Genomic DNA, 21,258 nt, shown 5'->3' on the forward strand with positions numbered 1-21,258 from the left:
GGAGGAGCAACAGAGGACCAGGGCTGTAGGCGATGGTTATCATCTCAGCAGAGACAGTCAATGTTGAACTCGAGATGATCTGGGTGGGCTGATTCAGAAGTGACCCACGTGACTTCAACACTCCCAACCTAGAACCCAGTCTAACCCATGTTCTATACCGCCCTGTGGCCATCTGCTGAGGTCCTGGCTCAGGCGCTCAATGGCCACCCTAGGTCCTGCTTTGTCACCCCCACCCCCAGGGTCATTACCTCTTGCTAATCTGGCAACTGGCCTCATGTAATTAAACGGGGAAGGAATTCCAATCTCATCTAGGGAGCCCGGGCTTTCAAATAGTCAAGTGGTAGAAAATCCTAGGCAGAGCTAGTTCCAAACAACAGTAAAAAGAGGGAAAGAGGGACTTAAAAACCCCACACACTACCTTCAAATGTAAAATGGTTTATTCCTGTAAGGTGCTATGGGGCTAGAAAACCCATTAACACAATACTGGTATCTAGCATGGACTAATTAGTTTCTTTAAATACTGATGCTTATAACACGATCCCCAAAGGGAATGTGCTGGACATTTTAGTATTGTGTATCTATGCCACACCTGTTAAACCACAGCTCCCAAGAAGCTGCCAAGTGACTTTATCCAACTTCCCGGGGTGATGAGGCAGTAAGCTCCAGGTTGAGGTATCACTGAACTCAAATCTATAGACTCTAAGCAGAGTGGCCCCGTTCATTTTGATTCTTCCTGACATGTCAGGATTCCCTCCCAGAGAACAATGTTCCCACAGTCTGGCGGAGGCCAGCTCTACACATATGGTCCCTACACATGGCTGTTGTCATTTGACACTCAGCAGCTGTAAGGTAACTTATGGAAGGCTGCCCACGCCATCTTAACAAATGTAATTTGAACCTCAGTCTAAGTCAAATGCCCTTCTCATCAGAGAACGATGATTCCCATTGGTCATGACATTAGTAGAGGAATGATGTCATATTTCTGTGACATCGTTGTTTTCTAATTACACAGCTTCTGGCTAACAGCACCCACATCTTTACTAGTTGTGTTTCTAACCAGATGTGCACCCGGATCTCCATTTCTTTGCTTCTGAGAAGCAGAACCCTGCAGATGTGGGAGCCTTCTATCAACACCAGAGTTTCCTACTACATCTAGCAGGAAGTAAAGTGCTTGCTAGATGGGCCTGTTTCTGAGGTGGGATTCCCCTCTGAATGCTGCGAATGTTTTATTACCATTGGTTAATAAATAAGCTGCTTTGGCCTATGACAGGACAGAATAGAGCTAGGCAGGAAAGCGAAACTGAATGCAGGGAGAAAAAAGGCAGAGTCAGGCAGTCGCCATGCAGCCACCCAAGATGCAAGATGTGAGGTAATAAACCATGAGCATTGTGGTAAAATATAAATAATAGAAATGGGCTAATTTAAGATGTAAGAGCTAGCTAGGAATATGCCTGAGCTGTTGGCCAAACAGTGTTGTAATTAATAGTCTTTGTGTGATTATTTGGTTCTGGGTGGCTGAGAAATGAAAGCAGTCTCCACTTGCATGTTTTTCTGTCTTTGGACTATATCTATTTTTTGAGTAGAGTCTCACTGCTGAGCTCACATTGTTCCTAAACCTTCCAATCCTCCTGCCGGAGCCTCTTGAGTGCTGAGTATGCTACCAACCAACCATCCTTGACTGTGGATTCCACCCTCTTCTACGGAGAAATCCCACCCACTTGGCACCTGCAACAGGTTTAGAGCCCAGCTGGCCTGTCTAGTTGTCTTCCATCAAGAAAGCCCAATGGTCCCTACCCCTGCCAAGGCGTTCAGAAGCAAGGCACAAGACCAAGCTGTTTTTGCCCTATTTATTGAGACGGGGCCTCCTACATCCCAGACTGACCTTGACCTTGTGATCCTTACTCCACCTCGAGTGTCCTAGTCACTGCACTGGGCAGGACTTTGTGCGTGTCAGGCAAACACTGTGCCAACTGAGCTCCATCCTCTGGCTTCCCCGACACCACCAGCCTTGCCTGAACAACAGATCTTCAAGCTTGTCAGTCAGTGTCTTGTGGTATCTGCTCTTATCCTAGATTTGCAATTCTAGGATTTGAAGAAATTGTTGAACCAACTAGAAGAAACCGTGTCAGCTCTGAAATTAGCTGATCCACTGGAGAGGAAGGGTGATGTGGTGGATTACAAACAACATTTTTCTGTGTATTTCTGAGTTTAGGAAGCACCGATTTTCTCCAGTGGATTACCTTCTCTGATTATATTTTGCATGGTCTAATATTCACAGGCATTTGTATTCCCTGGGCACACACGTCTGACATTGAGAGTTAAAGGACAGAGTCCTTTTCTTTAAAAAAAAGGGGCGGAGGGGTGGCTGGTCTCAGGGAACGACAATGTCGTGATGGAAGAAGCACATGTGGACAATGGAAAGGCAACTGACCACATGATGCTCTGGAAATGGTCATGCGCAGAGAGAGGAGGGTGGGAATTCTCTACGAACCTGGGAACAAACAGGGAGCGAAGCAGCCGGTTACACTTCGAAAAGGACACACTTTCCGGCCTCCTCTTCAATGGAGCTTGATGAGAAAAACCAGGAAGCAAGAGCCAGCGAATTCCTGGGTGGTCTCTCAAGTGAGAAAACCCCGAGCAATAACACCAACCCATTTTAAAAGAGATTTAAAATGAATTTTATTGTTTGAATTTTACAAGTAGTCTTTAGAGGCTTCAAACAAGAACTCTGTTGCAAAAACTCTAATAAATAGCTTGCCCCAAGTCCCCAAAGAAAAGGGAAAACCAAATGAAAAGGAAACTCAGAAAGATAAACAAGACTTCAGAATGCTCGAGTGTTAGCAGTTATTTCTCATTTACAGAGAGACATCAGGCAATGTACAATCTCCTCCACACACGTTAGAAAGAGTGGACTGCAGTCTTTACAAAGCACTCCCAAATCCTCCTCGTCCCACGGCGGTAGAAATGTTAACAGGAAAAAACACCCCACGGAGAAATCACAGTTACTTGTGAATCTATGGCATAAACGTCTGGCGTGTGTGGGGAGGCAGGAGGCATCCACCCTGTCTTTCAGGGATGGAATCCAGGGCTAGTTGGGTCCACTTAACATCCGGGCCAGCCCCACATCTCTGAGCTCTGTAACAGTGAGGGCGAGGAGCCCAGAGTCGCCTGCATCACTAGACGGAGGAACAGCACAGGAGTAACTTCTACAGCAGAGTCCTTTATGAGTAAATGCCACACTGCGGCATGCAGGTTCCAAGAGCCCATTTCATTATAGGCATTGCCCCGAACAAGCAAGGATTAAACTCACAGTTTAACATTCACTGTTAGCTTTCCTAATTAAAAACACCGGTGAAGTCTTGCTTTGATGAAAAGGGTTTGTCAATTAATTTAGTCATATTGAACAAGCTTAAAAAAATTTGCTACATCTTTAAAAATCTCAAACAGAAACTATACATATACATATACTTTTGACCAAAATGTTTTAAAAATGCATACAGGTAAGGTTTTCATTGGGGAAAATTCAGAAGCCAATTAACAATAGGGGTCCAGGAGGTGGAACAGGTTGATTCTAATTAGTGGGGTTCACTTAAGCCAAACAAGGAGTTCTAGCTCTGAGGAACATAATGGGGACCATTTTTTTTCTGGGAAAAGAGGGGACTAGATGCAGGATCAGAAGGTGAGCAGTGCTGGCCCTGCAGGTCTCGAGCAGACAGGAGCAGAGGGTAAAAGCCTCTCACAGACCACGCAGGGGGGTGACCTTTCCTTAAAGTGCCCTTCTTCAGGCATTTTAGGAAAGACAGCAAGGAAACACTGCTCCCTACTCCCAAACAAACAGTTAAAAAGAAAAACCTTTATTTCCCTAGAAACAAAGACGTCTGTCAGGATAACGGGGAGATCTTGGATTACCTGAAATAGATCAGAAAGCTGATGGAAGCAGAGGCTGAGGGGCCGTGGACACTCTGGTCCTGGGCCCAGTTTCTTTGTAAATACATAACAGATAAAGATATTGTGCAAAAAATAAAGACATTCACATTTTAGCAGTTAAACTTTTATTTTACTTTTTAAAATTTTTATTTAGTTTTTTGTTTTTCTTTTCTATAAAAGGCAGATAATGATTGTTGGTCTGCAATTGTGTTGTGCACTGTCCCACAGGAGCACAGCGGGGAGCTAGGGATGCTGAGAATACTTTCCAAGGCGGGAATGAAGAGAGCAGCCTGCCCCCTCCTCTCCCCTCAGCTGCCCCTAGCTCATGTCTATGGTATTGAAGACCCACTCTGTGAACTTCTTCAGCTTGTCTGAGGCGTTCTGAGACTCCTCCTGCAGCCGCAGGTTGTCTTCACGCAGGTGCTGGACCTCTGCCTGGAGGTGGGCCTTGTCTTCTTTTTCCTGAAGGAAAAGCCAAGTAGATGTAACCTAGGGGTGCCCACCCACCTTGCCCGTAACCTAGGGGTGCCTACCCATCTCGCCCAGCTCTCAGGAGAAGCAGCTTCGACTCTCTTTAGGTGGGCCTTTCCCATTCCCCAGCCTACTAAATGCCCACGCACGTCTGGTTCAAGCCCAAGGGCGCCCAGAAAGCTCAGAACTATAGGATTAGCTGGGGTGCAATTATATTAAAGTGTATTTTAGAGCCAGCTTTAGAGTTTTAGGCCATTGCTTTGGTGGCTGATGCCTAGATGAAGTCAAAACCAAAGAAACACAAGTTTAGTTCTCCTGGTCTGACAAGCCAAATAAGGACATGAGGACCTCTGTAAAACACAAGTTTAGTTCTCCTGGTCTGACAAGCCAAACAAGGACATGGACCTCTGTACCTGACACCTGTCACGAGGGTTGGAGGTCAGGACAAGGCCCAGAGAGGCCTGGCTGAAGTCTAAGGCTTTCTCCCAAAGGGACCAGGTTTTCTGTACATAGGACAATGAAGGCCTCTCACACCATGTGTGTCAATGGCACCAAGGTCTATGCTGCCCCAAACACATGTACAGAGAAACTGCAGGGAAATACCCACACGTGTCCCCCTGACCTCCCTAACTCTCCTAGTTAACGGCATTTTGTTCCCACAGCCTGGACAAACTGTTCTGAGAACATTTACCTTCTTCAGATCTTCTCGAAGCATCTTCAGCATTCCTTCCAACTGGTCCACTTTAGAAGCCAGAGTGGGAGAGGACTCCTTACTGCTGGGAGGGAGAGACAAAAGGCCACGCTGGCAGGCGCCTACACAGATGCTGGTTTTCCCCCTTTTTTGTAAAATGTTTTTCAATGCCAAATTACTTAGCATGGCAACTCAATGTGCACTTTTTTTTAACTTTAAAAAGAGAAAATGGTGATCTTAATAGGCGATACAAGTTTGAACAGCCGGTCAACAGCTTCCTTTGTTAAAGCCATTGCATCTGACGAAAGAGTTGGTGATGACAATAAAAATGGTCTCTTTGGTAGCACAGGAGCTAGCCTGCAGATCCAACAGTCATATAGGGCAGTTCATTCTCTAGATCTCTTCTAGAAGTTCCAAAGGAGGAGATCCACCGTGTGTGTGTGTGTGTGTGTGTGTGTGTGTGTGTGTGACACACGTATGTAGCTAATGCAGGATACTGCATTGGGGTCACTAACAGCAGATCTTGAGTTTCCTAAAGGCTCTGTCTCTAAGCAGGCCACTGCAGCTACATACAATGCTCACATCTTAGCTAGTCTAAATATCTTTAAATACTGAAAACATGAGGCATCATGTTTCAAAAGCCTGACAGTCCAGGCTCACTGCCTCAGATTTGGCCCCATTAGGGCCTGTAAAGCAGTTTTGTTAAAGTGCTAATCGCACCTTGCTAGTGGAGCACCAAGTGTGTATGGATGCACTTGAGGGTCACACGCTGGGTGCTGCCACCCCCAAAACTCAAGACTGAGGATTAGGCAGTATTTCTTCCCCCCTCAATGTGAATGTGAGCTGCCAACAGTTTCCTGGAGGAAGCTCTAGTCATGTCATAAGACCTTAAGAATCACACAACAGCCGGGCGGTGGTGGCGCACGCCTTTAATCCCAGCACTCAGAGCAGAGGCAGGCGGATATCTGTGAGTTTGAGACTAGCCTGGTCTACAAGAGCTAGTTCCAGGAGGTTCCAAAGCTACAGAGAAACCTTGTCTCAAAAAACAAAACGAAACAAAAGACAAAAAACAAAACAAAAAAGGCAGAGGACTCTATAGAACCAGAGATGTTAACTCTTGGTCTTCTAAGACATGGTATAACAGTATTCTTTAAATGTAGTTAAAACGTCAAAGTTCAAGTTGGAATTCCTGACTAATAATGAGTTGCGTGACTATTCTCTTAATTTTATATTTGCATCAGGTTTCAAAAGTAAAGGTCACAGTTCACTGAACGCAAGGTGAGGGATACTGATCTCCAGACTCCTCAGACAAAACCAAAAGTTGACACTGACTGGATTGTAGGTCAGTGGCAACTCACAATGTGGTTCCACAAGCCGGTCAGTGCTGGGCTGAAGGACAAACATGTACAACAGAGGAAGCTATGTGGGGAAACCCTTGCCCCTCACAAAGCCTGGCAGGGTGCTGCCCTCAGGGAGCCCTCTGGAGCCCAACTCCACTCCACAGGCTCCCCAGGAGGAACTCTGAGCGCGTGCACTGACAGGGTAGTAAGGCGGATGCACCCCACCTGCATCTGCTCTACTGAGCCCATCTTCCCCTCCTCCTGTGATCAGTACTAACGATCTCGTCCCAGAAAGGCAGGCTCACGCTTCTCTGTGCAGTCCTTCAGCTGGGTTTTCTTTCTTCTCCCCAAAGTTCTGAGTAGTCTGCCCCTCTGTGCACCCTATCTGTCCCAGTACGAGGGCCTGTGACATCGCTCTATTTTAATTAACAAGAAACTAAGCACACACCCCTGCAGACTTGTTCAGACTTAGAGCAGTGTGGTACATCAGCCTCTCTTCCCCTATTATTACCTGCTTCTTGCCACATCTCACAGATATTTGAATATATGTGTAGGTGTGAAGTACATTGGTTTGATGGAGAAAAGGTCTCCACATGTAGCCCAGCTGGTGGTCTGAGCCTGCTGCCCCAGCCTCCAGAATGTGGAATTACAGGCATGCACTACCACGCCCGGCTTAGATACTTTGGTTCCCAGCCATTCCCAGGAGGATGCAGGGCAGGGATGTCCAGCTGATGAGACTATTCTGCATGGAGGTGTCACTGTGTGCTCCACGGTGGGCTGCTGGGTACACACCTCTACCACTGGAAACTAAGGGAAACAGGAAACTACTCCCACACAGTCCACAACCGGAATCCAGGGGCTCTCCTGGCTTCAGTGACTACCGACCTGCCCCATCTCACAAATGTTCTTAGCCAGCCTGCCGTCCTGTTTTAAACACAGGACAGCAGAGGCAGGATGCTGGAAGCTGAGCAGATGGAAGTACAGGCGGCCAAAATAGCAACCGAGAAAACACAAAAAACAGACTCAAAGACTAATTCTCAAGAGCTCAGGGACATATGTGACCAATGTTTTCTCTTACTTTACCTAATATACTCCAGGGGCACAGGTGAATTGTGACATTAAATAACAATAACATTCATAACTTTCTCCTTAAGCATCAAAGCCAGTTTAATAGTGTGTACAGTAGTCAGTTATAAAGAGTTCTAACTACAAAGCCAAGTATCTGGCATTGCAGCTGAGCTTCACTCAGCTCATCCACGGGCCTTCCATCTCCTCTTCGTCACATCTGCCACTACTGGGGGCGACACATGGTGCACAGTGCCCTCAGCACTGGGTGACCAACCTGCTGTACGACTTCATCTGGACCAGGGCCGGCTCCTCCAGCTGGTCGCTGTTGGAGGCTGCACTCAAGGGGCGATGGTTCTCATCACTAGCAGCAAAAAACGAGGCTCTCTGGACTGGAAGAGAAGTAAGAGAGCATCAAGAACAGAGGCGCATCCCTGGGGCCCTATCTGCAAAGTCCGCCAGTCTACATACGGTCAACATGTCGATGGTACCAACACACAGGTACATCTCAACAGTCTCTAACCCTCCCAGGAGGGGACTGTGCTCTTCCACTGAAGAGACAGTGATAGTCTAAGTGCCCTTGAAAAGACAGCTTCTGCGAATCCATTTCTAGCCCCCTTTCCTTGTTTACCAAAGCAGTGTTCTGGTGACAGTTTCTCCAGAAAGAGGGCTTGCGCCAAATTCTATGCCAAGGCTTTTATAAAGATGTACATGCCCTGAAAGCCTAAAATGATACTTCTTGATCCTTCTTGAAGGATGCTTTCCACAGTATGTGTGGCCAGCTCTGGTGCTCACACCAAATGCTCAGACATATCCCAACTTAAAGTTTGTAAGATTAGTTTGTAAATGACAAACCCATTGGGAATAGAGGTGTTCCCATGAGCTAAAGAAGCAGGAAGGCGGTGATGGATGTCTGCTGGTTGCTCTATTTCTGAATTCTGCAGCCTAATAACCCCACTGTTTAAATGGGCACCTGACAGAATAGTCACTTTCAATCCTCATAAGTGAGAGCAATAAACAAAAATTACTCTGTTACTGCAACTTTATAAAGAACATTTTAGCAATGAAAAGTTTTGGAAGGATAATCTTAGAGCAAAGTCAGTCTTTATTGAAGAAAGGACACAAGACAGTCCATGTCAGCACACACCGCCTTGTGTTTAGGCTCTTGTTTCCACGGACCAGAGCATCCTAGGGGCCCCAGATTTACAAGTTACAGGAGTCACATGAATTTCTGTACAGAGGGAACTTCAGGTTCCATCTGAGTGTAAGATGTTCCCAGTCCAGAGTCTGGCCCACCAGATCTCAGCACTAGAGCCTGGGTTCCAGCAGTATAGGTGAAGCACACTTGTTACTGTGCCCACAATGGCACATTGCTCAGACCTGATCACAATCCCGGTACCCTGTGGCTTGGCCTTCAGGATTCTGGTGACCTGTGTGGATTGTCAGCAACCTCACTCACCCTCATAGGCTTTGGCGGCATCTACTAGGTTGGACCAATCCAAGTCCGCGGCAGTGTCAGGCAGGGGCATTAGTCCGGGGTCAGGGATAGGCTGCCTTCGGGTCTCCTGGATGTCGGTGAGGGAGCTGTCCGAGGCGGAGAACTCTCCTACAGAAGGAACAACAGGACAACGCTGGTGCCCATAGCAGAAGCACTCAAGAACCTACCCACTTCCCGTTAACACAGGAGATGTGTAAGCCATTTGCTGATGGAATCAATGTCTAGTCTAGAAGGCCATTAGTGAAGCAGATCTGGCTTCCTCCAGTCCTTTCCATCTTAATAATACCTCCCACCATCTCTCCTCCAAGAATGCGTGTCATGAGAAACTTAGTTCTGCACCTTCAAGGTCACACACAGGTCTGCTGGGGAGGAACTGCCTGTGCTCTGTGGGTACGGGGCTAGCTCTAGTGTTCAGCTTCCCTTCACAGTGTCAAAAGGTTCATCTGGGGAGAAGAGGCCTGCTCCATTGGAGACCTGGACTGTAGATACAACCCAGGGATGCTAACACCTACTAGAGAAGCAACAGGGCGCCTTTTTATGTGGACTGGGATCTGAGCACAGCTTCTGTGGGCTCTTCACGCAGGAGTGGCATCCCAGGAATGCTCTACTGGCTCCCCGGCTGGATGTAGTTAGCTAGATTGAGAAGTCAATCAGGTCACACTGTGAGTGCTAAGTCTGTCACAGGAGCAGCCGAGGAAGGGACTTTCAGTGGGCCCAGGGACCAGGGGAATCACCTGAACAATCAGCAATATTACAGCAATCTGACAGCCACCTTTTTCTAAGGCAAAAGGTTATTCACTGCCAACATTAAACCCTGTGACAGCTGACAATGATAAAAACCCTTGCTTGGATTACCAGGGTCTACCCTGGGCACATGAGGGCATGCTGCTGCTCAGGGTCGGGAAGGCAGTAAGTGAAAAGTAGGAAACCTAGAGGCAGCAGCCAGGGTGAAAGCAGCACAGCATGTATTCCAAGAGGACACCCCTCAAATGTGCTGCAGCACCGAAGCCCTGAAACAGACCTGAGCTCACTACAAAGCAGTGTGGCTCCAGAAATCCCCATTTACAGGGATGAGAGTTGTGCCTGTGACGCCAGCCCCACAAGCCAAGGTTCGGTCAGTGCATGCTTTCCGTACAAACTGCTGAGGTGCAGCTGCTGGCTGTCAGTGTACGCAAACAAGCAGAATTATGAGGAAATGACGTCAGCAAACCCTGGAAGACAGTCAACGCTCGGCTGTATTTAAACCTGATCCCTTCAAGGGTATGCAGGTGGAGCAGATAACTTTGTTGGCCATTTATCATCTTTCTGCACTTTCATCCCTGATGCTCCAGTTTCCATACAAGGATAAAGGGGGCACAATTACCACCTCCACCACCCCAATACATTTCAGTGGTAGACACCAAACGAGGCAGTGAGCATGGGACAGGAAGTCAGATAGGAAGGTACACAGTGAGGACATGTGTCCCTCCCCTCCTGTCTGCCCCCGAGTGGAAGCTGTTCCTCTGGACTACTCCTTAGAATATAAGCCTCCAGAGGCCAGACCCATTCTGAGGCATGATCGTGTGTGCACGCACATGGATGGGGATGGTGGCAGCAGGGTGGCAGGCTACTTTTCATTGCTTGTGAGGGTTGGAGAGAAGAAAAGTTCTCAAGATAGGGAGGATCGTAGGAGTGAAGGGATTCATGAACAGTGGCCCCTATATGGGGAAAAGGGGACAAGGTGAGATTATATGAAGCTTTCACAGAGGGGCTTATTCTATAGCAACGGTTTGCAACCTCTGGGTTGCGACCCCCTTGGCAAACCTCTATCTCCAAAAATATTTACATTATGATTGATTCACAGCAGTATTACAGCTATGAAGTAGTAACGAGAATAACCTTATGGTTGGGGTCACCACAACATGAGGAACTGTATAAAAGAACCGCTGCTCTAGAGAGCTTGTGCCAGAAAGCAGTACTTCATGTGTTGACTTCGGTTCACTGGGAGTGACTCTCTAAGGCAAAGAAAATCTAGACTTCAGCTGTAGGTGGGTGGAGGAAGGATCAAAGGAAGGTGGCATGGTCCCTGGGTAGTGAGAGGCAGCTTGGGACGTGCCCGAGTAGGATGGAGGCGTGGGAGAATGTTCATGAGCATCAGTGAGGGCTCAAGAAGTGTGGAGCAAGCAGGAGGCTCAGAAGATAGGCTCCAAAGGAGGGGAAGAAACACGGGTCTGATACACACGACTGCTGCAGCTGAGTTCATAGAAGGGAAATGTAGGAGGGAAATCTGGTCAGGATGGTATGCATAGCAAAGGACCGGACATGAGGTCCTGTGCTGTGCGTCTGCTGGACTTGGCCATGGCTATCAGATGAGCCCTGGAGTGGCTTTGGGCAGATTAAGTCTAAAGACCCAGACTATGGCTGTCAAACTGGGATCTAGCTAGTCCACAAAGCGAGCACAGCATATATGACTGTGGTCTAGGACCCAGAGGTGTCATGATCCCTGGTTCTCTTCCTGGAAGATGCCCTGCTGACTGGCTGGCTCAGTAAATGAGTGGGTGTGGTGGATAGTGACAATACTCTCATTGGTCAGGAGACAGAACAACTACAGACCTGGGCTCTTACGGCAGCTGAGGGAAGCAGAGCACATATCTCTATGATTATTAATCTCACCTTAGCCTTGTCTGCCCAGCGCTATTTCAGCAGCTAGGACATCTGCCAAGAACACCAATTACCAGACTGTTCTTTCAGAGTCAAGTCAATTCAGCAGGTCTTGGGTAAGGTCTAACAACCTGTGCTGACCAATGCTGAGGTGACCTGTGGTCTATGATTATAGGAGGAAGGGGGCAACTGAAGGATGAGGCAGAGGTAGGAATCCCTCTACAACTACACCCCAAGGAGACAAATGGCTGCTTGCCATGCTGGGCCGTGGGCCACCCACCGGACTGCCCAGCTGCAGCTGCAGGCACACTTACCATGCAGCGACTTCATTCCCAGTGTGTAAGATGGCCTCCTCAGTGGAAGCGACTTGGGGAGAGACGGGTAGGTGCTGCTGAAGAGGACATCGTTGGGCAGGGCTTGGTCTAGAAGGGAGGCCCTGGAGGCAAAGAAGTGCTCCCTCTGGCCGCTGTAAATGCTCTCATCAGACAATGTCCTGTGCAAGGCCCGCCGGGAGGTAGGGGTGGGGGGGAACGGAGACTGTGGGGAGGACAGTGCGTGGAACTGGAAAACAGAAGACAGTCTGGGGTCAGGGCACCAGGGTAGAGAACAAGACCAAGGTGGAGTGGGTGAAGCAGTGAGGTGCTGCCTCAAAATGAGCCCCATCCAGTCTTTTTTATTTTTTTAAAGATTTATTTATTATGTATACAACATTCCTTCCATGTATGCCTGCAGGCTAGAAGAGGGCACCAGACCTCATTACAGATGGTTGTGAGCCACCATGTGGTTGCCGGGAATTGAACTCAGGACCTTTGGAAGAGCAGGCAGTGCTCTTAACCACTGAGCTATCTCTCCAGCCTGAGCCCCATCTAGTCTTGAAGCTCCATCAAATCCTACATTCTAGGATCCATGCTCAGAATGAAGCTCAGACTCATGATCTATCAATATTATGTGGTATTGAGTAACAAGATAAATGATTTTTTTGTTTGTTTTAGAGGTGTGTGTGTGTGGGGTCCTTACTATGTAACCCTGGCAGGCCTGGAACTCAAGAGATCCACCTGCCCATTAAAGGTATGCACCAGCACCCCTAGTCTTAAATATGAACTTATCTGAATCCCATGTCTTTGACCAGATCCTGTAATGTCCCTGGGCTTACACTCCATAGCCATCATCGTGAGCCAAGCATCTGCCTGGATTGTCACAACTGCTTGGTGAAATGCTGGCTGATCACAACAGCACCTGCCAGGAGGCTAGAAGATGAGGGTGTGAGTCCCAGGAACAGGGATGGATAGCCAAGGAACAGCCAGGAACAGGGACAGGGAGCTTTAGAAGCTTACCAGATGACAGACAGTGTAATTGGTGGGCAGCCAGGAGATGATTATCAAAACTCATGCACTCAAGGCTGGAGAGATGGCTCAGCAGTTAAAAGCACTAGGTGCACTTGCAGAGGACCAAGGGCTCAAGTCCCGGCATCCAACATGGCAGCTGATAACCATCTACAACTCCAGTTCCAAGGGATGCAACCCCCTCTCTGGCCTAAGCATATATGTGGTGCACAGAAAAACATGCAGTCAAAACACTAATAAACATAAATACAAACAACAACATGAACACACACGAGGTGGCTCTTGCCATGAGTAACGAAAGCACAAGCTCTAATTCGGTCTCTCCAGGTAGCCAGATCTCATCAGTTTTGGAAAATAAGAATTTTTATTTATTGTGTAATATGTGTGGGGGCACATGTGCCCGTGGCAAATGTGTGGAGGACACAGGGCAACTCTGTGGTGTCAGTCAGTCTTCTTCCAGTTTTATATGGGGATTGAACTGGGGGCCTCAGGCTTTTGGGGCAAGTGCTTTCACCAGTTGGGCCTTCTTGCCGATCAATCAATCTCAATCAACCAATCAACCCAACACCTCATCCCTCCAGGGATGCACAAATTATCATTTAGACACACTGTAAATAAGAATAAAGTATGACCAATGTGGTAACAAGCTTCTCACTTAAACAATCCAGGATGAGGAGCCATGAGGTAGCTCAGTGGGTAAAAGCACTTCTCATGGAGGGCCTGACAACCCAAGTTTGGATCTCCGGGATCCATGTACAAGCTGGACAGGGTGACATGTGTCTGCAATCCAAGAATGGTGACATAGGTTCATAGATTTAAATGCTTGGTCACTAGGGAGTGGCACTATTTGAAAGGATTAGGAGGTGTGGCCTTGTTGGAGGAAGTTTCAGAAACCCATTCCAAGCCCAGAATCTCTTCTCAGCCAGTGGGATCCGGATGTAGCCTTCAGCTACTTCCCCAGCACCATGTCTGCCTGTGTGCCTCCATGCTCCCATCATTATAATGGACTAAACAAACTGGAAACAAGCCCCAGTTAAATTTTATTTTTTAAAATAGGAGTTGCTGTGGTCATAGGTAGCTCTTCACAGCAATAGAATTCTGACTTATGACACATTTCCTTGCTGAGAAGGGAGACAGAGGCAGGAGAAAGCTCTAGAAGTTTGCAGGCCAGCGAGCTGGAGCATGTCACCCAGCAATAAACAAGATAAAGTCTGCCTCAAACAAGGTAGATGCATGAACCGTGGCAGACATACGCTCTCATATAAACACATACATACAAACTATACACACATATACAAACTATACACACATACCCATTATACACATACACACAAACATAAATCAGTAACTATTCTTTAAAATGGTTATGAGTTCAATTCCAGGTATGTACGACCTGGCCTAAGATTAAGCGACTATGAGCAGTCTCTGAGAGAAAGGACAGCTCTTTAACCATTCTATGGAGAGGAGTGGACATTAAATAGATTTCTAACTAGCTTTGTTTTGGTACAATGAAATCACCTATTTTCTGTTTTCAAGGTTCTAGAACTTTCACATGAGGCTCCTGCCAGCCACACGTAGCTCTCAGATTCCAGTATTTAACATGTCCCACTGGATCTTTCTTAGTTCTTCAGGCTTTAGCAGAGATTTAATTTCCAGTGAGCATCTCTAGCCTGAGGGTTTCAGGAGACAAACTCTAAGCCAACTCCTGTTTGCCTCTCTGGGAACTATCACAGTTCTCTGGACGGCCACTGTATCAGCTGCTATGAGATCCTGACCCACAGAGAAGCAGGGCAGGTGTGAAGGACACAATCTGCCTGGGAGCTTGTCTTGAGATACAAGCAGCACCCTGACTTGTTAAGAACTGTCAGCACACCTCACCCCATCCTTCTTCAACTTCCAGACTTAAAGATATGCAAACCCACCAAGTGCCTGCTGTGGGCATGGGACCTGGGATAACCCAGAACTATGGACCAGTGTGGTCAGTCCTAGGGAAAGACGCTCCCAGGTGGGTGTCAGACCCAGCTTTCAGAGAGCACACAGACAGGTGCAAAAGGGTCTCAACTCATGCTCCAGGGAGCCCAAAGAGTTTCTTAGGGCAATCACTGATAGGGAGAGGGTTAGGTGGGGACCATAGCCCACATCAGCCTTATCTTCTATCACAGAAGTTCAGTACAAATGGAGCTTTTGTGGATGATTTTACTTTAAAAACTGGTAGGGAGGCCGGGCAGTGGTGGCGCATGCCTTTAATCCCAGCACTCGGGAGGCAGAGGCAGGCGGATCTCTAGGAGTTCGAGGCCAGCCTGGTCTACAAGAGCTAGTTCCAGGACAGGCACCAAAGCTACAGAGAAACCCTGTCTCGAAAAACCAAAAAAAAAAAAAAAAAAAAAAAAACAAAACTGGTAGGGGGGTGAATTTAAAACTATTGAGGCATTTGGAGACCAAGACCAATGATTCCCCCAATTTGATCACAGCCCACATCTGCACTCCTGCCAGCAGTGACTCAGACCTCTTCACCCCTTGCTATCCCTGTCCTGATCACTCACAAGAAACTAGTTGCTTTTCCTACATACTAGCGCTATGTGGAGTCCCTTGCTCGGATGCACCTGAGGAGCACTGGCTGGGAAGCAGGAAGAACAAGGCGGTCCCATTCTGGCAGTGGGTGGGTGTTACAGTTCCCTCAGCATTCTCAAGGCTGGGGGCAGAGCACTGACTAATTCTGCGGGAAGCAAAGTGAGGACTGACGGATCACAGGACAGGAAGCCCGCCCATTGTGGGCTCCAAGTCTCTAGGCCAGAAATGGCTCCCCTAGGCCTCTTCCTGAAGCTTGCTGCTGGCCCGAAGCCTTGAGTCAGGCCTGGCCTGGGAGGCTTCTCAAGGCTATGCTAGCCTGCCTTACACCACAGAACCATGGTCAATCAGAAGTCACCATAGCTACTTAGCTGAACTCATCTGAAACAAAAGCAGACGAAGAGGGATAAACTGGGAGGAAAGAGCACTGGCCGCTGCTGCTCCAGTCTTCTGCTGCGGTGGTCAGAGCCAGCAGGAGCCCTGTCTTTGCAGAGGGTCCCATACCGTAGTCAGTTACCACAGAGAAAGTGCATCCTCGTTCACTTTTAGCAGAAACGCTAAAAGAATACGTTCTGGAAATTAAAGCCAGGAGCTGAAATGAGGGCAGACAGACATTTGCCTCCAATTACTCCCACTGCAGGAGTAAATCTAAGGAACGGAAACTCTGAGCTCACCCCCAGCCAAAAAAGCCTTTCAAGTAGGATTTAGGGAACGACTCCTTCCTGGGCAAGTTTTACTATCTTCCGACCTCAAAGAGCACATGTGAAATAATTCTTACATTGAAACTGGGCCTGCAGAGTTTTAACATGCCACCTTGGGTTTTGATGGCTGTTTCAAGTGCCATCTTCCTCAAGGTTGCTAAGGGAACCGTTTGTTCCCTGGATGATGAGTCAGAACTGCTAAGTGCTGGCTTCCGAAACAGAAATGACAGAACTCAGGAATGGCTGTATCCCTAAATCATTTAGTCACATAAATCATGTTAACAAATCATTTATTTCTCAGCAAAACCCCAGAGTGGCCCTTGGGATATATGTAATTCCTATAAATGGGGATTTTTCAGTCTAGGGGCATATCTGATCTCTGTGGGTGGTGCGTGTACACACACGCACAGGAAAGCGTGGAGGTGACAGGAGCACCAGGCCGCTCACCTGGTGTACACCCATTCTGACTGCAGCGGAGGCTGGGGTGTGGGGGGCGTTTCTGGCTTTCATTCTCATCACTTGCTTGGCATTCGGAAACTTAGCTTTCTAGTCAGCCTGACTCAGGGTGAAGTGCAAGGTTCAGAAGAAGTTCAAGGAGAGAGACCCTCAGCGTTCACTGCCATGACCTTCCTTCTCCTGGGGCTGCTCAAAGCACGTCAGCAGAAATACCTCCCAAGGGGAGAGAAGGAATTCCTCAGGCCCGTGCTTCAGAGAACACAGGTGTGGAGAGCCTTCAGAAGCTGTCCAGGCCCTGCAATGAGGCAGGCGGAAACACCTGCCCAGCAGTCCAGCAGAAGGCTGGCTACTGCTGAACGCACACATTAGCTGCATGTGAGTATTTGAGATGGGCACAGAGGAGGATGTGGCTCCAGGGAAGACATGCACAGTCTGGAATTCTCAGGGGGAAACGAGGCTTTCAGTACAGAGAACTGTGAGTTTGGCCATGAGGCAGTTCCTTTGATTGACATGTGGAGAGTATTACTGTGCTCATCAGAAGTGGGGCCTGCTGGGGACACACGTGAGGGGGACCTTATGGACAGCAGGCAGACTGGAGGACATACGGAGAACATGCTAACTGACAAGGAGCCACAGGTGTCTCTCCAGAGTCCTGGAAGTGATGACATTTAAGTGCAGACCAAGGAATCATGCACTCAGAAGAGGACATACTAAAAGAGAGGGCTAGAGAAAGGACAGCTTAACAGGAACCCACACTAAAGAGATGCGGCTGCGGGGACAGAGTGCTCAGCACTGAGGAAGAGGAGTCCCCAGCACCCTCAGCCCAAGTTCCTATCACGTCTGGCTTTCCTCTGCCATTACTCCAGCCTGCCTTCTACCTTGAAATTCTTCTGTGACTCCGGAGTTGGGCTCTCAAGGTCGATGAGTTTCTTTAGATCCTCCTCAATGGTGGACTTGGAGGTGGGCTTGGGGGATGCCCGCAGGTCCCTGGTTGAGGCTCGGAGTCTAGTGTGGGCCATCTCATTACCATCACTCTGATGACGCCTGCAGAGAGAGATGGTGAAAATGGAGTCCATAGGATTGGCTCAAGGGATGGGAGCTGGGAAGTGAGGCACGTGAAAAGGGTATGCTCCTGTTTACATAGAATCTACTCAGGTCAGTGCTGGTTGGAGAAACAGAGCCAATGTGAAACACCAAATAAAATCTGTACCATAAGAAGATCCCTCCTCTACAGGAAACCATTTGCCCCATTTAGCCAACACTAGCAGCAGACTTGACAGGACACCAGAGTCGGATCTCCAGGGCCACCTTTATACAGCGGAAGCAAAATGATAGGAATATTACATGGAAAGGGCCTTTATCCTTTGGGGCAGTCATTCAATTTTTAATATCCTCGTGGTCCTATGGGCCCAGCTAAGAAGGGGTCCACAGAAAGGCTGTGACGGACAGAAGGCTGGAGGCTCATCACCCAGAATGTGTTGTTCATACAGCTCTTTCCGATGACAGCTCAAGATCTCAGATCGGAATGTTTCACAGTACATCTTACTCAAGCAATGAGGCAGAGGAATAATTTAGAGAAAAAAATTACTTAGCAAATAAAATCTCTTGGGGGAAAAGTGTGATAAGAATACATTACATGAAAAATATTTTTTCCCATTTAAAAAAAGAAAGAAAAATCCCCCCAATAGGCCAATCCCTCCAACACCAGCCCCCAGCCCGGCATCCTGGGCTAAGAGTCTGCCCTAGCTCTTTCTGTGTGCCAAGAAAACCAACCACCACTTAGAAGGAGAAGAACTCTTACTTTCTTGTATCCATAAATCCCACGGAGTTAATGGTTCCTTCTGGCTTTTTCCATCCAATCAGGTACTTGCTAGTGGCACCCTGGCGGGGGTAGAAAGTCCTAGGCCCAGAGGAGGACGAGGAAGAGGAGAAGGATGGTGCGAGCTGGGAGGACGTGGTGGGATGAAGTTCCTCTTTGGGTGAGCTTCGGGCACTGGAGAACACCACGGGGCTGGCAGAGTGCCGGGAGCTCATGGTGCTGTGGGGAGGCAAGACATAGACAGTGACTCCTGTGTCTACCCAGGGTCGCCATGTCAGCTGCAGAAGTGGTGTCCAAGGTGGGGTGAAGGCGAGGTTAGGGAAAAATGAGATCTGAATAAAAATCAACAATTAAAAGGGATGGCCACCCGGCTTTCCTGACCTCCCTGTGTCATTTAGCTGTCTGCTCTCAAAGTGCTCTCAGTGGGGCTTGGTCTGCACTTTAAGTTAAAGTAGAAGCATTTAAGGCTGAGGGGCACTTTCAAACACACTGGCCCCACTGATGTCCAGAAGGGGTAAGGGATAGGACAAGGAGTAGAAGTCTCAGTGTCTGTCTGTCTGTCTTGCTTGCTTTCCTCAGATCTGGGAGTTACAGTGATGCTAAGACCAGACTAAGGGCTAGAGGGAGACCAAGTCAGGGACACAGCTCTCCTTGACACCCACAGCCAAGGGCACACAGAGGTCCGTGTCCCTGTAGCATCTAGCATTCATAGTGACTCACAAAGACTGCTCATCACCAGACAAGTTTTAAGCCTGAATAAGGCAGACTCTTCTTATCTCATCCACCCACACACAGGATCCCCATACTTCCTTTCTGAGGTCCCTCACAGCCCACGTCCACACTATGAGCAATGCAGAGTTCTGCTTAGGAGAAATCTAAGGTTAGGCGACTTCTACAAGAGACGTAATGAGGCATTCCTCGGTGGTACTATTTGTCAAAGCTAACTGTCCTGACGAACAAGAGCAAGGCACCAGTCCGCAGTGATGTGCAGCTGTGACTGAGGAGCCATTCAGCAATGGGAGATATGACAAAGGGGAAGCTGGACGAGGTCCACAGGAACTCTAGCTTGGCAACTTTTCTGCAACTGTGAAGCTATCAGAACATTTTAAAGGGTTACGGTGGGAACAAAACCCAGAGCCCACTGGTGGGACAATATGGTAAAAACAAATCTTGACACTCCTCTGGCCTTAAACAAGATCAGTCATACCTATATTGTATATTTAAAAAGACCCATAGATTCTGAACCATAATATGGGAGAACATTTTTATAACAGAGGCAGAGTGTTTTATAAATGAGATCAGAAAAGCCCATTAAAGTTAAGAAATATCCACGCAGGCTATGGTGGTGGCACATGTCTTTAATTCCAGCATTTGGGAGGCAGAGGCAGGAGGACCCATAGTTAGGGCCAGTCTGGTCTATAGAATGAGTTCAGAATATCCAGGCCTACACAAAGAAACCCTTTCTTGAAAACCAAAACAAGAAAGAACTATGTATCTAAAGGGGTAGAAAAATACATCCAACAATATGTTCCTATTCAATACATAAGCCACACCCCTAGAAATAAACTAGGCAACTGGGTGAACAAGTGAAAGGGGTGATGGTCTGAACAGTGACTTCAAAGGAGAAATTAACTAAAGGAGCTGTGGGATAATCCTCTGCGCACTGTGAAGACGAGTTGCTCTCATTGTTAATAAAAGTTGATTGGCCTATGGCTAAGCAGGATTTCTGGGGCAGAGAGAAGGCTGGGCAGAAAAGGGCAGAGTGAGAGGAGATGCCAGGAGATGCAGAGTGAGCAGGATGGGAAGAACATACAAGGTAAACGAGCCTGGGGCAGCTCATTAATAGAGATGGGCTAATGTAAGTGATAAGAGCTAGCTAAAAACAAGCTTGAGCTAATGGCCAAGCATTTATAATTAATATAAAGTCTCTGTGTGGTTATTTGGGAACAGCTGGAGGGAAGGAAAAGTCTACTATATAGAAGACACGAAAACATCAGCACTCACCATCACCAAGTACCAGGAAAAGAGAAAGTAAGTCACAAGACTATCACACATCCACCAGAACAGCTAAATTAAAGTACCACATGCCAGAGAGGACACGATACAGGTCTTACTGCTGGTAATGTGTTCCTGTTAAACTTTTTTGGTCAACTAGATCACAGCCTCTACTGAGGCTGAAGATATGTCCTTCAGACATAACAATCACTTTTCTACTTACCACATTGAGAGAAAGCACACCTAAGTGTAACTAGGTATATTCAGATCTCTGTATTATCCTCAGACCAGAGATAACCCAAATTGGAACCAACAAAGGAAACAAATCGAGGTGGGTGGGAACACGGGGACAGACCCCAGCACTGTGGTGTGGATGAAAATGACACCACACAGAGAGTGTCATCCTGTCTAAACCCAGAATCAAGGAAAGTGAGTCTGACCGGGGAAGGAGTGGGGTCAGAGTGAGGGGCAGGGATGTCGGTGATGATCTAGTTTGCTTTCTCTATAGTATTTACAGAGGGGTGTACACGTTCTGTTGCTGCCTTTTGCAACATGAATGCTAGCCTTCAGAGAAAATGTCCACAGGAAAGCAGACATCAGTAACATGAAGGGGGGGCCCCATCAGCATTTGAGGATCAGCAACCAGAGCCAGAGAGGTACTGGGGAAGAATCTGTCTGGAGAGTGTTCAACATGAATGTGGTCTGACTACTTCAGAAAACAAAGAACCAGATTCTCTATTTTTA

General features: G+C 47.7%; 1 protein-coding gene across 7 annotated transcripts in view; it reads right to left on the reverse strand.

The window, feature by feature from the left end:
* Positions 1–2,667: 2,667 nt before the first annotated feature.
* The window catches only part of Sipa1l1 (signal induced proliferation associated 1 like 1), a 287,298-nt gene continuing 268,707 nt past the window's right edge, over positions 2,668–21,258 (reverse strand). For 6 of the 7 annotated variants that reach the window (XM_057782143.1, XM_057782147.1, XM_057782146.1 and 3 more), the window contains 7 exons: positions 18,502–18,738; positions 17,579–17,744; positions 11,947–12,193; positions 8,954–9,100; positions 7,772–7,886; positions 5,090–5,174; positions 2,668–4,389 (listed from right to left, as the gene is read on the reverse strand). In XM_057782143.1, the coding sequence (XP_057638126.1) occupies positions 4,246–4,389; positions 5,090–5,174; positions 7,772–7,886; positions 8,954–9,100; positions 11,947–12,193; positions 17,579–17,744; positions 18,502–18,738 (1,141 nt within the window). In that variant the 3' untranslated portion in view covers positions 2,668–4,245. The remainder of the gene's footprint in view (positions 4,390–5,089; positions 5,175–7,771; positions 7,887–8,953; positions 9,101–11,946; positions 12,194–17,578; positions 17,745–18,501; positions 18,739–21,258) is intronic. The other variant, XM_057782150.1, reaches the window with a different exon arrangement.

The sequence above is a fragment of the Chionomys nivalis genome, chromosome 10, assembly GCF_950005125.1.
Source record: "Chionomys nivalis chromosome 10, mChiNiv1.1, whole genome shotgun sequence".
In the NCBI taxonomy this organism is placed as follows: Eukaryota; Metazoa; Chordata; class Mammalia; order Rodentia; family Cricetidae; genus Chionomys; species Chionomys nivalis.